Raw genomic sequence first — 20653 nt, forward strand, 5'->3', positions numbered from 1 at the left:
ATGTTTTGTTTTTACTCAGATTTGTTTATCACGTCTGAATCCGTTCTACGGTATTTAATTTTAAGTTTTTTAAACGGTTTTTTGGCGTTTTTTGTTTGTATTCACGGCTGATGCCCAGTGAAAAAGCGCACATGGGATACGCGTGGATTTTTTCCACATGTAACCCATGTGGGGATTATTATTTTGTCCCATGTGGGTTTCATATGGTAAATCCCACATGGATTCCATATGGTAAATCCCATATGGGATACGCGTGGGTTTTTACCATATGTAACCCATATGGGGATTATTATTTTGTCCCATGTGGGTTTCATATGGTAAATCCCACATGGGTTTTATGTGGTAAATCCTACATGGGATATAGGTGGAAAATACTACATGTTATAGATCTTAAATGCCACATATTTTAATCCAAATGGTATAAAAGTAGTCAATACTAGACAAATGAAAGTCCGAATGCTTCTATGATAATTTTTAAAATTCTTTTAATTTAAAAATTACTTAAATAGTAATTTAAAATTAATCATCGAAGCTTTCAGAGAGGCTTAACTTAATCTGGTATTTGCTACTTTATCCCATTTGGTATTCAAAACGTGTAGCATTTTTGATCTTTTACATGTGATGTTTTCCACCTATAACCTATGTGGGATTTACCTTAAACTATTATGACAAAATTTTATAAAATTAAAAAACGTGTTGCAAAATGATTTTTTTTTTAAATAAATGCTATTAATCAATACATCCAAAACGAATATTAAAAATATTATTTTTTGTTTTGCGATTTACACGCCGTTTTTTGTCAATTGAATTAATTAAATCGCTTCGGCTTGTATAATACCAAGGTTTTTAGTATCTAAAAAAAAAAAAAATAAATACAAATATATATAAATAGAAAGAGAGAGAGAGAGAGAGAGAGAGAGAGACAGAGAGAGAGAGAGAGAGAGAGAGAGAGAGAGAGAGAGAGAGAGAGACAGAGAGAGAGAGAGAGAAAGAGAGCAATTTTAATAAGGAACCTTATTAGACGAGCAATTTTAACTATTAGCCAGTTTGAAGTCATTAATGACTACAATATTTCACAAATAATTATTTCATAATTTATTACTTACAATGACTAACGTATTATGCGTAATTGAACACATATTATGCGTAATGAGCTTGAACCCATGAGGAGAATCCTGAAAAAAAGTGATCAATAAGGATAAGTAGTTAAACAAAAAAACAAAAACAAAAATGTAAAAACCTACTTTTTCAATGATGTAGACTTCTATAATAACAGGCCTCGACATCGCGCAAAATGCCGTAAAAACTGAAGGCCGATTAAACTTTCACTTTTACTTATATTCATATATTTTTATATTAGGTAGGGTGTAATGGCAGTCTATGTTTTCTAATAATAATCTCTAGTAAAAACGGAAATATAAAAAGAAAACCAAAAAATTGTTAAAAGATAATCATGCTTTTCGTATTTCAAATTTCATTAAGAATATTTATGTAATATTAAATAGTATCAATAACAAGCAGAACCATAACAAAGTATATATCTATATATTAGAAAGATAGCTGTATTTTTAATTTTTTTTTGCTAAAAATGGTAACAATAAAAATCACCAACAATAAAAAACACCAACAAAAGTTGATTCAAGCAAAAAAAAAAGTTTTATCAATATATCTCAACAGGGTTAAAGTCCTTATACTTGGCAACTTGTAGTCAATACACAAACAATCATATAAACTTCGTCGCATAGCAAAATACTCATATGCTCTACATATAATATCTGAAGTATATAAAACTTCACCAACATTAACTTTTCTCATAGCATTAAGGTGTTCGAATAGAATATGTGACAGAAGCAATTTTTCTTTATTTTTTAAAAATCTAACTGCTTCAAATAAAGCTGATTTTGTTTTTATTAACTTTAACTTGTTTACAGCTAAATATGAAATATTACAAATTGTGCCATTATGGTTAGCTACAAATAAATAATCATTAAAAATTACTAAAATAAATAATGGAACACCAAGTTTGTACATTTTTGATTGTATGTGCAAACTTTTTTTATTAAGCTGGAAAACAATAACATTTTATTATCACTTAACAAAGATTGAATATTGTCAAATATAAGTTCATCCTCTTTAAGAAAATTATTTAACTCATCTGGTAAAATGCTTCAAAAACCCCTTGAAGTTACATTTTTCTAACTTTACTTGCTGGTGTGGCTAAACAACTAGGCGGAATATTTTAAAAACAGATGGTGGGTTTAAAGGTCGTTGCTTCCCTTATTTGCTTTCAAAAGGTGCTTCATTTGGCCAATGCAGTTGACATAATGCTATATAGTCTGTAACAATAAAACCAGTTCTTGGGATAGCTTCACTACATCTTTTTCTCTCCTCTAGATTCTTCAGGAATATATAAATTGATGTTTTTGTCGTAGTTGAGAATTGATATTTTTGTTGTAGTTGTAATTGATACTGTAGTTGTAGTTGAATAAATTGATATTTTTGTTGTAGTTGAGATAGTTCGACTTGCAAAGAGATACACAGCATTTTAAAGGCATTTTAATTATTAAAAAAACTTATCGTTAGTTTGACAATATTATTACCTTACAATGTTAACGCCTTGAACCTTACAACATTATCGTCTTGATGTTGGGCTATCTAATTTATAAACCAATCACATTTTAAAGATTTATTATAAAAGCACAAACACAAAATTTTGTCTAATGTTAAAAGATGAAAATGTAAACAAAGTATTAGGAATTGACCTTCAGTTTAACAACTTTGTTGCGCGATGTCAAGGCCTTTAATTATAGAAGGCCGCGGTCACACATAATATAATATTCTGAAACTAATAAACAAACATCTAAATTTCTATAAGTAAATTTATTCTTTGATCATTGCCTTCATATTCTATCTTATTTTCATATCATAATCTATTATGGTATTATTTATATAACATATCACAACAGTATTATTAAATTTGTGATGTTCAAATATCATATGAACATTCTCTAACATGTTCATATGATATTTGAATATAGTTCTAGAGTATATTATCTGCAAACAATTGACTGATGCAAGTTCTAATGTTGTCAAAAACCAAGCATGCATGCATGGGACACTGCAGTGTCCCACAAAGAAATGGTGGTTTGAAAGTCAAATTTTCTTTATTAAAAAAAAATATTAAAATAGGGGGAAGATAGGGAGGTTTCTGTAACTTTTTTTAGGCTCCAAAACATTTAATTTTATATATAATAAGGTTCATAAAACTTAAGGGACTTACGAAGTACATTGAGGAACAAAAACAGGATATTTACAGAAACTTTTTAATTTTTAATCTGGAGTACCACAGTGTAATTGGGAATAAAGACTCTGGGTCCAGTATTCAAAGTAATACGATCTAAAGTAATATATAAATTAAATAAAATGCTTTAAAATGCATGCAGTTATACATATAACTCCTGATAGTTAACTATATGTATAACTAGTTATACATAAAATTTATTATATAAATTTATTTTTCAAGGTTATGCTTGAACAAATTAGAACCAATTAATTCAAATTCAAGATTTAGTTCAAGTTCAAGTTATTTGTTCATTGTTTTTTTACTATTTTATATTTGTTTGTTCAAATTTGTTAACTAGTACTAATTCTTACTACAGTAAGAATATTTATCATTGTTGAACGTGATTTTATTAGTAACTTAATTTTACTATCAACATATTTTGACAACACTCTTTACATTTTAAATAATGACAGCTTTACTTTTCTATTGATGTTAAATTTATTACGTTTCAATAACTCAGACAGAATTTTAACTGAATTATTGTAAGCTTTGTAAGGGTTTGTTGTATCTCAAATGGTGTTGTAAATAAAGTAAAAATAATATATATATATAAATATATATATATATATATATAAATATATATATATATATATAAATATATGTATATATATATATATATATATATATATATGTATATATATATATATATATATATATATATATATATATATATATATATATATATATATATATATATATATATATATATATATATATATATATAGTATTTAGGCTATGGGATCATCCATAAATGATGCCAGTAGATAGAGGGGCAGTGTGAGTTCAACAATAATTGACAATGGGGAGGGGATGTTAAGAGCAAAATAATGTCAATTAAAAAATTGAATTAAAAAAAAAAAGTAAAATATTTTATTTTAAAAAAAAGTAAAACAATTTATGCTAGCTATGAGCAGGTTTTAAAGGTATTTACACCAACAATGTGGTCTAAAAATGTTTTGCTTTTGTTGCTTAAAACTGTAGAGGGTTATAGGAAAAACAATTTAAATTCAGAAATTAGCTTGCTTATCTGAAAGAACAATTTATGTTTTTTTTTTTTTTACTTTTAGTACTGTTGAGAATAAATGTATAATTGAACCCAAAAAAAATTGATGGTATATGCATTTTTTATATTATATTAACAATTCAGATATACCATCATAATACGATAACAAAAACTGACACCATTTTCAATGGGAGATGGCAAAAAATTGACTGAGTTTGATAAAGGGTGAAGTTGTTCAATAAACCGGGTCATCATCTGACATCATTATGCATAGATGACCCTACGATTTAGGTAAAATAAGTAATCAATTTGCCATATTTCTCTTTAGAAAGTGTAAGAAAAAAGCATTGTTATGCTGAGAACCTACCTATTGAGCAAGCTTTGACCACCTATTTTATAAATTTGAGAGACAGAAGTGGAAGTGCAAATCGCAAAAGAACTAATAACAATGCCCTAAATTGATTTTAACTTTGTAGACTAACATTAATATAGTATTTAGTAATAATAAATGAAGTTTACATGATTTTTATAACTTGTATTTACTTCCACTAATTATTAGTTGTCAGTCTCCATTTTATAAAATGAATTAAAAAACTATTTATTTATAGTACAATAATAATACATAAATACTAGTTTCCTAATGCTATTATCATCACAATGTTAATGGTATTCGCTTTAAAGTGAAATTTTGTATCAATTTTATTGTTTTAATGTTATATTTATATATATATATATATATATATATATATATATATATATATATATATATATATATATATATATATATATATATGTGTATATATATATATATATATATATATATATATATATATATATATATATATATTATATATATATAAATATGTATATATATATATATATATATATATATATATATATATATATATATATATATATATTATTTTTACTTTATTTACAACACCATTTGATATACAACGAACCCCTACAAAGCTTACAATAATTCAGTTAAAATTCATTCTGAGTTATTGAAACGTAATAAATTTAACTTCAATAGAAAAGTAAAGCTGTCATCATTTAAAATGTAAAGAGTGTTGTCAAAATATGTTGATAGTAAAATTAAGTTACTAATAAAATCACGTTCAACAATGATAAATATTCTTACTGTAGTAAAATATAGTACTAACTGATAAATTTGAACAAATAAATATAAAATTAACAAAAACAATGAATAAATAAGAACATTAACTTGAACTTTAACTAAATCTTGAATTTGAATTAATTGGTACTAATTTGTTCAAGCATAACCTTAAAAAATAAGTTTTTATAACAAATTATATGTATAACTTGTTATACATATAGTTAACTATCAGGAGTTATATGTATAACTATATGCATTTTAAAGCATATTATTTTATTTAAACATTACTTAGATCATATTACTTTGAAAACTGAACCCAGAGGCTTTATTCTCAATAACACTGTGGTACTCCAGTGTTATTGAGAATAAAGCCTCTGGGTTCAGTTTTCTGTGGTTCTGTGGTACTGTGGGACACTGCAGTGTCCCATGCATGCAAGATTGGTTTTTGACAACATTTCAACTTGCATCAGTTAATTGTTTGCAAATAATTTACTCAAGATCTATATTCAAATAGCTATTATATTATCCTAATAATACGTCTATTTTTACAAATCTTAATCTTATTTCTATAAAGAAAGATAAAAATTATTCGTGGTACTTACATACTTGCTTGCCATTCTCTTTATTAATATAAAATATTTTCACACAATATAAACGTAACGCAATGCAATGTTGATTTAAAATTTTTTTCTTTAGTTTCCAGCTTTTAAATTAATTCCCATGCAAATCCCACAGGAAACCCACGTGGGATTTCCCATGTGTGTAAATACCATATGGTTCCCACATGTAACCCATGTGGGATTACCCACATGGGTTTAAGGTGACAAATTTCCATACGGATACCACATGGGAAAATCCGTCCCACATAAATCCCATCAATCCTACACGGAACCCACGCGGAACCCATGTGGGACGCGGTTTTATTTTTCACTGGGTGATTGCCTTCGGGCATGAAACTTTAAGTCCCGCTATTTAGTTGTTTTTATTCATTTAATTGCATAAAGTATAATTTGCTCTATTATTTGATAGTATTTTACACCGCAATACTAACCTCACTTATATATATATTTATATATATATATATATATATATATATATATATATATATATATATATATATATATATATATATATATATATATATATATATATATATATATATATATATATATATATATATATATATATATATATATATATATATATATATATATATATATATATGTATGTATATATATATATATATATATATATATATATATATATATATATATATATATATATATATATATATATATATATATATATATATAAATTGTTTCAATGTCATATCTTGTTGTACGTGAGTATATATATATATATTTGAATATAAAGCATAAAATAACAGCTGCGAACAAACTAAATTTATTCTTTTGTACAGATCGTCATCAGACGTAAAATATAATACAAAAAAAAACCGTTACAAATATTACATAAAAACGTCAAAGAAGACATTAAAAAGAAGCCTTAAATGATTACATAATAACGTAAATATAAAATTAGCAAATATTATTTGATTCCTTTTTTCGGAGTAGTTTATTTGATGTTCAATGCATCTCGTTAATCTCGATAACTTTATAACAATCAAATGGCTACAGGAGTAATTTTCCTTAATAAAGTTGACCACATAGAATATTTACGTAATTGCTAATAGGGCTAAAGCCCGGGGTCCCGACCAGTAAGGGGCCCGTATGAAAAGAGAAATTTTACATATTATCGTGAATATTCATTTATCAAATGTAAAAGTGGTTAAATAATTAATTATTTCAAACATAAGTAAGTGTATGTGAAAATTCAAGCGAACGAAAACTAAATTTTTAGAATAGAGAATAAAAATTGTATTGGCATTGTTATCGCTACGATGATGTTCAAATGCTTTTGTATTGAAAAATTGTTAAGTGTCTTTGCTAGATTTTGTAAAAATAGTGCACCTGCGACTCAGCTTTGAATGATTAAGTTTATTTTTGTGCAAATTCCACTGATTACTTTTCATTCGCTTAGTATTAAAATTATAACATATTAAATAAAATTTTTATAAAACTTTTATTTCTATATAGGTTTAACGATGACGGGTCGTAAATATAAAAGTGGGTGTCAAAAAAGAAAATCAGCAGAACAGAAGCAAGACGCAATAAAAAAATGTAAAACATTAACCAACTTCTTTTCAATCCTATCCCAGATCGACGAAACATCTTCAGCTCAAATTAAAGATAAAAATAATGATCAAAATGTTTCAATATTTGAATCATCAGAAATTCAAACAACCCCATACATCGTTGAACTGCCCTCCGAAGATAATTTTTGTGATTTGGGCACATGGCCGGATATATTAAATAGCGATTTCATTAATTTTTTTTTAACCAAAGATACGACATATTTTCAAAATAAGGGTTTCCATAAACGTGATTATGCAGTTTCGTGCAGAATTTCAAAAACACAAAATTGATATTTTTCCGAAGAACTATTTAAAAAACGGCTTAAAAATGCACAGCCAGTGTCAAAAAATTGGATATGTTATTCGAAAAGCACAGGAAACATATATTGTTGAATGTGAAAATTATTTTCTATAAACGTACAAGCATTTTCCAAAGGGTTCTCTGATTGGAAACATGGAGAGGAATATGTCATACTCCACGAAAATTCTACGCCGCACAAGAACGCCGTTATAAATTGGACAAGGCGAAAAGAAAGGAAAAATACAATCGATAAACAATTAATGCAAGAATTAGAGCAGGAATCAGATAAATTTTATAAAATTTTGAAGAGTGTTGTTGCTGTTGTTAAGTTTTTGAGTGAACGAGGTTTAGCATTTCGTGGTCACAGTGAAACATTTAGTGTTCCAAATAATGGCAATTTTATGGGCTGTTTGGAATTGATTGCTGAACTCGATCCGTTTCTTAAAGAGCTCATACAGAAATGTTCAGGAAAAAAACACTCTGTTTCTTACCTAACCAAAACTGTGTATGAAGAAATTATTACATTAATGGCGAAAAAAGTAACAAAAACAATTATAGAGAAAGTCAATTCGACAAAATATTATTCGATTGTTGTTGATTCAACCCCGGATGTGGCGCATGTTGATCAACTCGCTAATATACTAAGATATTGCTATCAAGGTGATGTATTCGAGCGATTTTTAACAATTACCCCAATCACTTCACATACTGGAAAATCTCTACTAAATGTAGTCAAAACAATATTAGATACAAATAATTTGTCCATCAAAAATTGTCGCGGCCAATCATACGATAATGCCGCCAACATGTCAGGCCAATATAACGGCTTAAGGGCACTACTGCAGAGAGAAAATCAGTTGGCAGTATATACACCGTGTGCAGCACATAGTTTAAATCTGATAGGGATAGAAGCCGCAAAAGTTGTGCATGAAGTTGTAATATTTTTCGGTACAATTCAGCAATTATTTGTGTTTTTTTCAAGTTCTACTAAAAAATGGAATGTAATTACCGACGCTTTAAAATTAAATGAGAAAACGCACACCCTAAAAAATTTAGGCAAAACCAGATGGTGCAGCCATTATGAAGCTGTTAAAGCTTTAAAAAATAATTATGAAGAAATTTTAACGGTTTTAAAATCAATTGCAAACGATGACCAAGAAAAAATGGACCAAAGAGAAGAAGCGAAGACATTATTTTCAAAAATGACTTAATTGGAAAATTAAATTTTGGTTATTTTTTGGGATCAAATTCTGGAAAGATTTAATAAAGTAAATAAAAAATTGCAGACAGCAGGACTAGATTTGTTAGAGGCTTCCGCTCTTCTTTCATCACTTGAAGGATTCATTAAAGAAAAAAGAAACAATATCGACACCGAATTGACCCAATACGAGATATTAGCAAAAACTTTGACTAATTACCTTAGTTCGGAATATAAAGATAAAAGAAAAAGAATACTAAGATACTCAGACGGTACAACAGGGTGTGGGAGCAACTTAACAGGGAAAAACAAATTTAAAATTGAAATCTTAAATGTCGTTTTGGACAAATTTCAAAATGAATTTCAAAAAAGAAAAAAAATATACAAGGAAAATTCTGAGAATTTTAAATTCTTATTTGATATTAAAAACAAGAAAACAAAAATAATAGATGAATCCAGTATGCAGAATGCATGTAAGTTTTATAAAGAGGATATTGAAGATTTTGCCACGCTGAAAAACGAATGCATTCATTTTAAAGAATATATTAACATAATTGTAGTTAACGAGCAAAGCCAAATTAATTGTGCTGAAATTTTAAAAATAATTTATGACAAACACCTTATCGATATTTTTCCGAATTTGTACACAGTAATGAAAATTTTCCTTACAATGCCTATAACCAATTGTAAAGCAGAAAGATCATTTTCCAGAATGAGCTATATTAAAAATAAGCAAAGAAATACAATGAGTAATGGTAGATTGGCTGATTTAATGCTTCTATCCATAGAACATAAAATTACAAAGTCATTAAACTACGATGAGGTTATAAAGGAATATGCCCTAACAAAGGTTCGAAAACTGCGTCATTAAAAATCTTAAAATTAAATAACTTGTTTTTGTTATGAATTTATTATGCTTAAATATTTACGATATTTGTGATTGTTAGTGAATAGGAATAATAATAATAAAAACAATTAATCTTTAATATTGTCTTTTATTTTATTTAAATAATGAACCGAAAATCAATTAATCGCATAATCAATTAAAAATCTTTATTCGTGTAGGGCTAGGGCCCCTATTTTTAGGCCCTGGACCCCCAAAAAGCTAGATCCGCCACTGTATATATATATACATATATATATATATATATATATATATATATATATATATATATATATATTTATATATATATATATTTATATATATATATATATATATATATATATATATATATATATATATATATATATATGCATAAATTTAATATTTGCATAAAATTTACAATAACCAAACACCCGTTATTATTTTAACTAACTTCCAAATTAAAAAAAAAACTTAGTTGAGAGGTGGAATGATTAAACAAACGATTTAATTTAGTAATTAGAAAATAGTTCGTCGATGTTGTGTAACAAATTGCAATGGCAATTATTATCCTCAGAATAGAGTTAAAACATCTAGACTTCTATGAAACAGCGAAGAACGAAAACGTTGGATTGTTATAATACCAAGAGATAATGTTTCTGATACTAATACACCGTAGTATGTGAAAGACATTGGCCAAAAAATTATTCAACTATTACTGATTATGGGAAGCTGAGACCTCATGATGCTCCGTCAGTATTTGATTATTTTCTAAATTGATTGTTTTTTTGTGTAAAATATTTAAATCCTTATCATAACACTTTTTAATTTGTTCAACCTTTTCCATTAAGTTTGTTTCTTGGAAGTTTAAAGTTGTTTTAAGATCACTTATATCTTTTTAAATATTCGTCACATTAGATTTATTATTGTTTACATTAACTTCAAGTTTTTCAATTCTGTCCGTTAATATTTTTAAGTTTGCACTCATAATCATTGTAAAACTTTTTTCTTGTTCTTTTAACAACTTCTCTGTCACTTGGAGAATAGATTTTTTTTTGTTCTTCTAATTTGTTGGTAATTATTCTGTTTTTAAATGAAGTTTCGATATTTGTACTAGCAAAGAGCAACCCGTAATACGGGCTATGGTCGGTCTGTAACATAATTAATTTAGAGCGGCTGCTTTCCACAATTTAAAGTTGCGAAACCTTAACTAATGCCCTTTTAGAAAAACGCCTTTAAATTGAAAAAATTAGATCATCTGTAAAATTAACATAAAAAGTATGAGGAGGTAAAATAATTTACCCAATTATTTAACATTATTTGAGTAATTTACTACTGACATAGGTCATACCAGTGTTTACACTGGTATGACCTATGTCAATTGTAAATAACTCAAATAATGTTAGAACCATTTGCAGAACCATTTTCCTCGACATTCCTAAGTTCAACACAATACGTTTTTAGTTACTGACACAAAACAATAATATTTCATCATGCTTTAAATTGACGAAAAACTAAAACTAAGTTCTTGTTATATTTTTTATAACATGAACTTTAATTAATCTATATATTAATACGGTAATGAATAGTGCGCATAGTTACGCCTAATGTTTTTTAGAAGAAGTTTATAACTAAAATTTCTGTTTAAGTAAACTGTTTTAGTTTTGTCGTTAGTCTTTTTAGAACATTTTAAGCAAGTATTGTTTTATTTTCTGGAGCAATTAAGAGGAGCTGATGGCTTTTTTAGTAAGTTCAATTCATTTTCTTATTTATAGATTAAGATTATTTTTTGTAGAAAGAATAATGAGTATAAAATTTTATTTATGTGTTTAATATGAAAGTTAAATAGAATAAGATTGTTGTTTGTGTTCATGTAAGTTTATATACATAAGTTTGCGTTCATTTCAATCTATTTTATATTGCTCTATATCTATATGTATATTTTATATTCTTAGGAAAAATAATAAGGAATAGAAAAATAAAAAAAATTCTTCTGGAATTTGTCAAAAGAATGTTGTGTTATGCTTCATTTTAAGGTATCTGAATATGTATTTGTTTGAAATTTATAATTTTGTTCTTTAATGGTTTCATCTTTTTCATTACAATGTTGTAAATTGTAGTCTGCATTCTTTGTTACATTAAAAATATTAAATGCTAATAAATGTCGTTTTATAGCTGTTGAAAGGTTTGCTTATATGTTTATCTTATGCTCAAAGTTAAAAAGTTTTTGATAAATATGTGTATGAGATGATATATGTAGTTTGATAAATACGTGTATGTAGTGATATATATAGTTGTTTTATAAATGTGTTTATATAAATGTGTTTTTATAATAGTATGAAATGTATTTTATCCAGGGATGCGAAGTCCCAAAAAGACTCCAGCTTTTTGTATCTACTTTTTCCAAGTCTGTAGTGTCTTGAAGCTCGAAACATGTTTATTGACTTATTATCTGCTATAATAATTTCATGAGATTTGATGACTTGAAACTTATTGTTTATAAGCCAGGAGTCCTTGCCGCCATAATACCTAAGAATTCTGGGCTAATAAAACGATTGTTCCTCTAACCTAATAGTCTTAATTTTTTACCTATTAGTAGTCCATAAACTTATTTATATTTTTAGTGCTCCTGTATACCAAAAACTAGGATAAAGTAATCTTTTTGTGACTTTTTGGTACTCTGCATCCCTGATTTTATCTAATGTGTACATGATTGTTAAATGAGGTGTTTTTATATGTTATATAACATTTAAAAAAACTGTGTTTTATAGTTAGTATAACTATAACACACAATATATTTGAGATATAGATTTAGAGCAAGATTCGTCAACCTTACCAGTCAAGTGGTGTTACTGCTTTAGGTCTAAGTGTAGTCTAGCCAATATAACTATTCTGAAAATACATAACATCTTTAATTATTTTTTGTGTAATGTTGTTACATTTGACTTATCTTTATGTTAGTGTCTGTTGTTAAAAATGATTAATAGGTAGTTTCATTACTAGAACTCGCTGCTTTTGTTTCTTAATATAAATACATTATTATAATTTCTTCAAGCAGAAGCATAAATTAGTGACTTTTATCTGAAATAGCACAGTGAATATTATTATTATTAGTGCGCATAGTTATACCTATTGTTCGATATTAGTTACAATTCTGTATTCTGTAAAATACACTATTTCTTAGTTTTTAAGTAGTTTCCAGACTTTTCTTAACGAATTGTTTTCTTAAAGAAGTCATGACCTATAAGAAAACACTTGGTTATGAAAATGTTTAAGTTGACATTAGGTAGATAATGTTTAGTAGCTTAAATTGATAGGTAATAGAAAATCTTTTTACAATTTTATTAAGTAATTAGTTTATTGTAATCTTTTTTTAAATTGTACTTTTAAATGTGTTATAGATGTTAATATTGAAAATATAAGTTACTATAATTCTTATAGTTATTATATGTTTGTTTTTCTATATTTAATATACCATTAATCATTTTCATACATTTTTATTTAAGTTTAATTGTTTATAATTTATTAAGATTTAGATTATTAGAAAATTCATGTTAACAGAGTTGTTATTAATCATCATCGAGTTGTTGTACCAAGGAAATTGTAGAAGTTTATTTATAAAATGTACTATATATGTTATAAAAAAAATTTTGGATTTCGTATGTTTTCACTAATAAATAGTTCAATATATATATATATATATATATATATATATATATATATATATATATATATATATATATATATATATATATATATTATATATATATATATATATGTATGTATATATATATATATATATATATATATATATATGTATATATATATATATATATATATATATATATATATATATATATATATGTATATATATATATATATATATATATATATAAATCATTGGAGTTTCCGCAGAGTGATATTTTGTGTGTTGGGGGGGGGGGGGGGTTAATAACCTGTTTTGTACGCATTTATAAGTTTTATTATGCATTTTGTTCAATGTTTTCTCCCAACACATGAACTATGACGCTGTCCGCGGCTCCAAGGATATATGTATGTATATATGTATGTATATATATGTATGTATGTATATATATATATATATATATATATATATATATATATATATATATATATATATATATATATATATGTATATATATATATATATATATATATATATATATATATATATATATATATATATATATATATATATATATTATTAGAAACACTTAACTTTTTCTAATAAAAAAGGATATTTGTTTATTTTCTAAATTTTTTTATTAGAAACAAAATAAATTTTAACTTTTTTTTATAAGTCTTTGCTAATATGGTTGCAGGTTTTTCTTAACTTTAATTAAATAAACTTAAGTAATACAGGTGTACTTCTTTTGATGATGGCAAATTAATTTTATTGTGTATTTATTTGGTTTCTTTATTTTATAATTTTTCGAATAAGATTTTTTTAGTTATTTATTAATTTTTTTTATTTTATTGTTAACTTTAGAGTAGTAAAACAAAGAAATAGTTAGTGTTGCTTTGATAAATATGTTTAATGATAATGATGACATTGAAATGGATGATAGGCTAGATGAAGTTATGTATTTACAAGACGATGTAAGTGCTATAAGGCATGTTGAAAATAATCGTAGACGAAATGAAAGAAATAGACTTAGGCGAGATGAAATTAATCATTTACAAAATGAAAGAAATAGGCTAAATCGAGTTGAAGTTAATATTCGCCAAAATGTAAGAAGATCTGTTCGACAAGGGCGAATGTATTCTATAGCAAGAAGTAATGCTATTCCAGATTATAATTATTTAGGAGAAATGAATTTTTCAGCACTGTGGTGCTAAGAAATTTCCAGATAAAACACATTTTCTATGTTGCCATAATGGTAAGGTAGCTTTACCTCCACTTTTACCATTTACACAAGTTTTACAGGATTTATTTACAGGGAATTATGTAGATCGTAATGCTAATGTTAATTTTTTAAAACATATTCGAAATTATAATGCCTGTCTTTCTTTCGCTTCTTTTAAAGCAACTGTAGTTCAACCAATAAATCATGGGCCTCCATTGATTCATTATCAATCAATGAAGAAGTGCTTGAATGTCTGCTGGGTGAGGTCAAAATTTATTTAAGTGCTGATCAAATTGATACTGATGACCTTAATGAAAGAAATAACTTTCCTGTTCAGTTTTTGAACAGCTTAACTCCTTCAGGCATGCCACCTCATTGTTTAAAATTAAAAATTGGTTGTGTAATTATGCTACTTAGGAATTTAAATCTCAAAGCTGGGCTATGCAATGGTACTTGATTGAAAGTTAGTGCTCTTCAAAATAATTATATTGATGCAGAGGTTTTGATAGGTGTTTCTGGTGGTAAACGGGTTTTTGTTCCTCGAATTCAGTTGGCTCCATTAGATTCTAATTTACCTTTTGTTCTGAAACGTCGTCAGTTTCCTGTCAGATTGGCTTATTCAATGACAATTAATAAAAGTCAAGGTCAAACATTTGATAGAGTTGGGGTATATCTCAAAAAACCGTGTTTCTCTCATGGTCAACTACATGTTGCATGTTCAAGAACTAGAGCATTTAATAGTTTGTTTTTCAAAATTGATAAACATCTCATTCGAGGTATGGTAGGTGGAAAGTGTTACACAAATAATGTTATATTTTCTAATGTTCTTAATTTATAGTCTTTTTCGTTTTTCATTCATTATAGATTTTCATTTCGAAAATTTACTCTTTGTAGGTTGTGAGCACATTTTGTATGTATAACTTTATTTATTATTTTAATTTTTTTTTTCATAGTTTTTGATAAATATATCTGTCATTTAATATTGTTATAAAATGTGTTTATATTTGTTATATAAAACCATATTTGTTTATAGTTGTATATATGTTAAAATTATGTTGTTTCCATGTTTTCAAAGTGGTGTGACTTGGCATTATGTTGAGCAAACATTTGATAGAGTTTGATAACCTTGCCAGCCAAGCGGTGTACTTATAGCAGAGGTGTGACTTAGCAGTATTTAGTGCCAGGCGGTGTTACTGCTTTAGAGCTAGGTTGTGTTGTCTAGCCTTTTTTTAATTATTATGGAAACACATAATATCTGTTAATATTTAGCGTAATGTGTATGAGAGAGTATGCAACCTTGATCTTTAAATCTAGGGCGTTTTAATGTCCTAAATTTGAAGTAATTCAATAACTAATATTGAATATAAAAGCAAATATACTTTTATGTATTTATATGTTTAGTAAAAAGATAAATATAATTAACTTAAAATTGGTTTTCTAATTTTGTCTTTCATATTTTAATTTGGTTTGTTATTTTCGCTGAATTTTAGCATCAAGGGTGTGGTGTAAATATTCTATTGTTATGTTTTATTGTTGTGATGTTTTGTGTTGATAGACTGCTTGGCTTACCTTCACGTTGGTGTCTATTGTTAAAAATGAATAATTGGTAGTTTCATTATTGGAACTTACTGCTTTTATTTATTTACTAAAAGCCAAGACAAAATTTTGCTAAAAATGCAATTTATATCTTTATTTGATTTTTTTTTTTTAGTATTGTTAATCCTTTTGTACTTGGAAACAGATTTTATAGTTACATTTTCGATAAATGTTTATATTAACTGCCATGTCAACATAGGTTAATATAAATAGGTAAATCGATTTTGAGTTTTTATGTGGTTTTTTTATCTTTATTTATTTTTTTGTAATTACGGTATCATAATTCCATTTTTTTTTTCTTTAAGATTTACGATTGACGCATTTATACAATTTTTAAAAAAATACCCTGATTTCCTTTTATTGTAAATTTTTTGTCAGTTAAGAGCCGTTTTTTCTAAGAATCAGGAAAATTCCTGAAACTGTGGAAGTGACCTCCTCCAAATTGCTTGAATTTTTTATATATTGATCAGAATATAGAAAAAACCTGTTGGGGAAAAAAAAAATTTTCAAAAATGTTTCGTTCACTCGGAATCTGGGCTTAAATTTTTGAGATTTTTTTAAAAATTTTTAGAAATTTAGTTTTTGCCACCTTTGAACCCATTTTTTTGGCAAGGCAAAAAGTTGCACATAGCTTTTGTAGTTAATATCAGACGTAACCCAAAAGCTCTCTCCAAAAAATATAAAAAAGTTGCGTGACACTGTGCGGTTGGCTAATTATCATAGTTCAAAAGTACAAAATCAATCAGTTGTGTCAACTTTTAATCGGAGTTAATTCTAGCGGCGAAGTGTTGCACACAATTTTTCTTTTAGGATTTGAAATTATCAAAGGTATTGAGTCTAAAAATGCAAAGAAAGTTATGTGATACCTAAGGCCTATTAATATATTAAGGCTTGAAATTGGAAAAAAATGTTTTAGTATACTTACAAAATGAACCATTACGGCAGAGGCGCTTAGTTTTGTAAAAATGTAAACATATCCAACTGTCAATACAAAAAGGTCCTAACATAATAATAAAAAAAATTCGTGTGATTTTGTCACACGCATGTTATATCATGAATTAAAAACTGAACAAAAATCTAACATCAAGATAACTATATTGCTAATTAAATAAAACATAAATCAAATATTTAAATGTTTTTCCTTTTAAAAATTAGTTTTTCATTTATTAATAGAGTCATTTACACACATTATCCACCACATCACACATAATTTCTACTCTGCTGCAGTAAGTTTCTCTAAGAATAATGATATGACTGTATTATAGTCTTCTTCGGATAATGAATAATCGCCACAACCACTGATTAGAAAAGGAGCATTTACTAAACAGATAATTTTATCAGTTTGGTTATTTATCTCCTCGGTAGTAACTGGCCAGCGAAAAGTATTCTTCTCTTGCCCGTTAATCATACAATTAACTCTGATCCCAGTTATAGATACCTAAAAGTATTAGCGCAACATTTAAAATAATATAATAAAGAGTTTATGATTTGTTTAATTTTGCTTACATTCAATAAAACTTGTAAAGTCTTATATAATGTCATTCTGAAATTATTTTTACATTTTATTTATATTCCTTTTATTTTAGAGCACTGTTTTGTAAAACAAAATAAAAACTTGAAACTAATATATACTTTGAATAATATTACCTCCACAATATATCCAATATTCCATTGTTTTTCATATGCAACAGCAACCCAATCATTCACTTTCCATACAAGACAAATTTCTTTTGCAAGATTGGCGATGTCTTCCTCATATTTATTATCATCTTCATTGTCTCCTGCCAGATTAAAGTCATCATTTTCGCCATAAACTTCTTTGTTATCGTTAACCTGACTATTTTCATTATTTTCTGTTGTCGGTTCTACCAGCTTACCTTTTCTTTTCAGGTTACTAAATCTATAACAATATCAATTGTACATATTTTTAAACATATGTAAACAAACACACAAAATTATAACTTTCACCTAAATTTTAATTTCATATTTGTAAAAGAACTATTTAACAGTCAGAAACATAATCTAATTTGCAAAAGTTTTGATAGCAACAATGCCTACCTTGAAAATAAAGATCTTATCTGTTGGCTAGTTACATATTGAGCAGGCGGAAGTTCTCTCCTCAGCTGCATGTGAACCTGCTCAGGGCTCATTTTATTACCTCATTCTTCTCCACGAATAAAGTATTTATACAACAGTTCTTTCTGCTGATTTGAAAATCTAAAAGAACTTCGAATTGGTAATGCCCAACCTTGCAATAGAAAAATGTTCATGCAATGTGGTTTGTCTTTTACGGAAGCAATGTTAGAGGATGAAGAAATTAACATATTTAGTTGTGAAGTAATTTTCATCTTATGAACAAACGAGTTGCGAACTTTATCCAATGATGTTAATGATTTCGGAACTGTATGAAGACCGGATAGCATGTGTTCTTCTAACTCAGCATCGCTTTCAAATGATAAAGTACAATTCATTTCAGTGCAAAATCTTAATGAATATAATTGCCTGTCACTTCTTTTCTGTTTTTCCTTAAGTGACTTGTTACGCTTAATTGAATTATCTGTTTTGCTATATGGCAACAACAACTTAATCGAGGGTTGAATTTTAAGATTTCCATACTCTTGTTCAATTCCCTCACCGATATTGAAATAACGCCACATCTTCATACTTTTCTCACCAAACTCAAATGAGTGATAGTTGCTAATGTTCTTAATCTTTGGTCCAGTAACTACAGTTTTATCATTGCTAATTTGAGCAACTGCTACTTTTGCATCTTTAGCGCCAAAACTATAATGCATAGCCTTGTGTATATCTTCAGCAGTCAAAAGATTATTACCAGAGTCAACGTAACTCCTTCAAATTGTCTTTACAACTGCACTCTCCCTGTCACATTGATCTTTTCCACAACAGGGTTCATTATAATCATATCTCAGCAACTTTATATCTCTCTCTTTGCATACATTGTAGATTGCTTCAGCTGAAAGATTTCCCTGATAGCAGCCGGCATTATCAGATTTGGTAAACATTTTCTTGATATGCGGTTGATCAATTCTGAATTGGTCTAAAACTGCAGTGGCTAACGAAACAACATCACCTATTCCCTGATCACACCTATACATTGAAGTAAAGTAAACACGTTTGAATAACTTTCCTGCTATTTTTATGAAGAACATATCCACATGTAAACTCATTCCTTTCTTGCCAAAATACTCTCTTTGGCCCTCTCTGTATCGAACCGGAAGAATTTTTTGACAAAAATCTTTAAGCCAGAAAGCAGTTTCATCGTTTAATTGCTTAAAAGCTTCGATTTTTGCCTTTTTCTGTTGAGAATCTCTCATCAGGTGTTTTATGTAGTTGAATACATCCTTTACAGCAATTTCCAAATCATAAATAGAATCAGCATCGTCAGAATTTTGAATTGTTAGTTCTTTGATCATCTCGATAGCTTTGCACAAATCATAGCAATCGGCACATACCACTTCTGATATCTCTGTGTTGGATTGAAGATTTTTTTCAGATGGATCTGATAAGGCATGTTTTGAGCTATGAGAAGAAATGTTTGAGTCATTGACACTACAATTGGTTTGATAACTTGTTTTCAAATACCTTTTTCCTTTTTCAAGGGCAGCTTCGAGAGATTTAGAACTAAATCTTTGTGCCAATTTTTGTAATGTTTGAAAACCATTCATGCCTGAAGCAGTAACATCATCTAATCCAGCTAAGCTTTTTCTTACTTTCCACAAACTTGAATCAGATAATGGTATATAATTGTTTTCACTACAACTTTTTCGATAGAACATGATAGCGTGGCTATATTTTGTCGTCAGTATTGCATGCACTATCTTTTGTTCTTCACCGCTGTCGTATTTTAATTTGGTTATTCCATAAGCAACATCATGCAAAATACCGCTTGTAAATATAAAGTCTAAGAAATGTTCACACTTTGTTTGATCAAGACTAGATCGGACGAATACTTTCTTCTCTGGAAATGCCAACCCTTTATGAGATGCATGCCATTTTCTTGCTGTTTCTATACGATGTTTGGTACACTCAAATGTGTTCATTATAAACTTTTTGGTATACTTGGTATGGTCTAATAATGAGAGGATAACTAACTTTCCCATGGAATCACTTTGCTTATATACTTTCTGAGCACGAATAATTTCAATTG

At 27.3% G+C, this 20653-nt stretch overlaps 2 protein-coding genes and 2 long non-coding RNA genes across 4 annotated transcripts; 2 read left to right on the plus strand and 2 right to left on the minus strand.

Moving 5' to 3' along the window:
* Nucleotides 1–732: 732 nt before the first annotated feature.
* LOC136081716 (uncharacterized) lies at nt 733–6492 on the minus strand. The gene is made up of 3 exons (XR_010639046.1): nt 6069–6492; nt 1107–1175; nt 733–853 (listed from the first exon to the last, which is right to left on the minus strand). It is a non-coding gene; the product is annotated as an uncharacterized LOC136081716 (long non-coding RNA).
* A 1078-nt stretch (nt 6493–7570) lies between these two features.
* On the plus strand, nt 7571–10030 carry LOC136081269 (zinc finger MYM-type protein 1-like). Its single transcript, XM_065798571.1, has 3 exons — nt 7571–7808; nt 8097–9088; nt 9248–10030. Exons 1-3 carry the CDS (start codon nt 7571–7573, stop codon nt 10028–10030), a joined length of 2013 nt encoding a protein of 670 aa, XP_065654643.1.
* Nucleotides 10031–11674: 1644 nt separating this feature from the next.
* On the plus strand, nt 11675–16812 carry LOC136080982 (uncharacterized). The gene is made up of 4 exons (XR_010638784.1): nt 11675–11767; nt 11977–12057; nt 16601–16698; nt 16791–16812. It is a non-coding gene; the product is annotated as an uncharacterized LOC136080982 (long non-coding RNA).
* A 795-nt stretch (nt 16813–17607) lies between these two features.
* On the minus strand, nt 17608–19661 carry LOC136080983 (uncharacterized). The gene is made up of 2 exons (XM_065798326.1): nt 18133–19661; nt 17608–17923 (listed from the first exon to the last, which is right to left on the minus strand). Exon 1 carries the CDS (start codon nt 19278–19280, stop codon nt 18645–18647), a length of 636 nt encoding a protein of 211 aa, XP_065654398.1. The 5' UTR covers nt 19281–19661; the 3' UTR covers nt 17608–17923; nt 18133–18644.
* Between the last annotated feature and the right edge of the window lie 992 nt (nt 19662–20653).

The sequence above is a fragment of the Hydra vulgaris genome, chromosome 06, assembly GCF_038396675.1.
Source record: "Hydra vulgaris chromosome 06, alternate assembly HydraT2T_AEP".
Taxonomy (NCBI): domain Eukaryota; kingdom Metazoa; phylum Cnidaria; class Hydrozoa; order Anthoathecata; family Hydridae; genus Hydra; species Hydra vulgaris.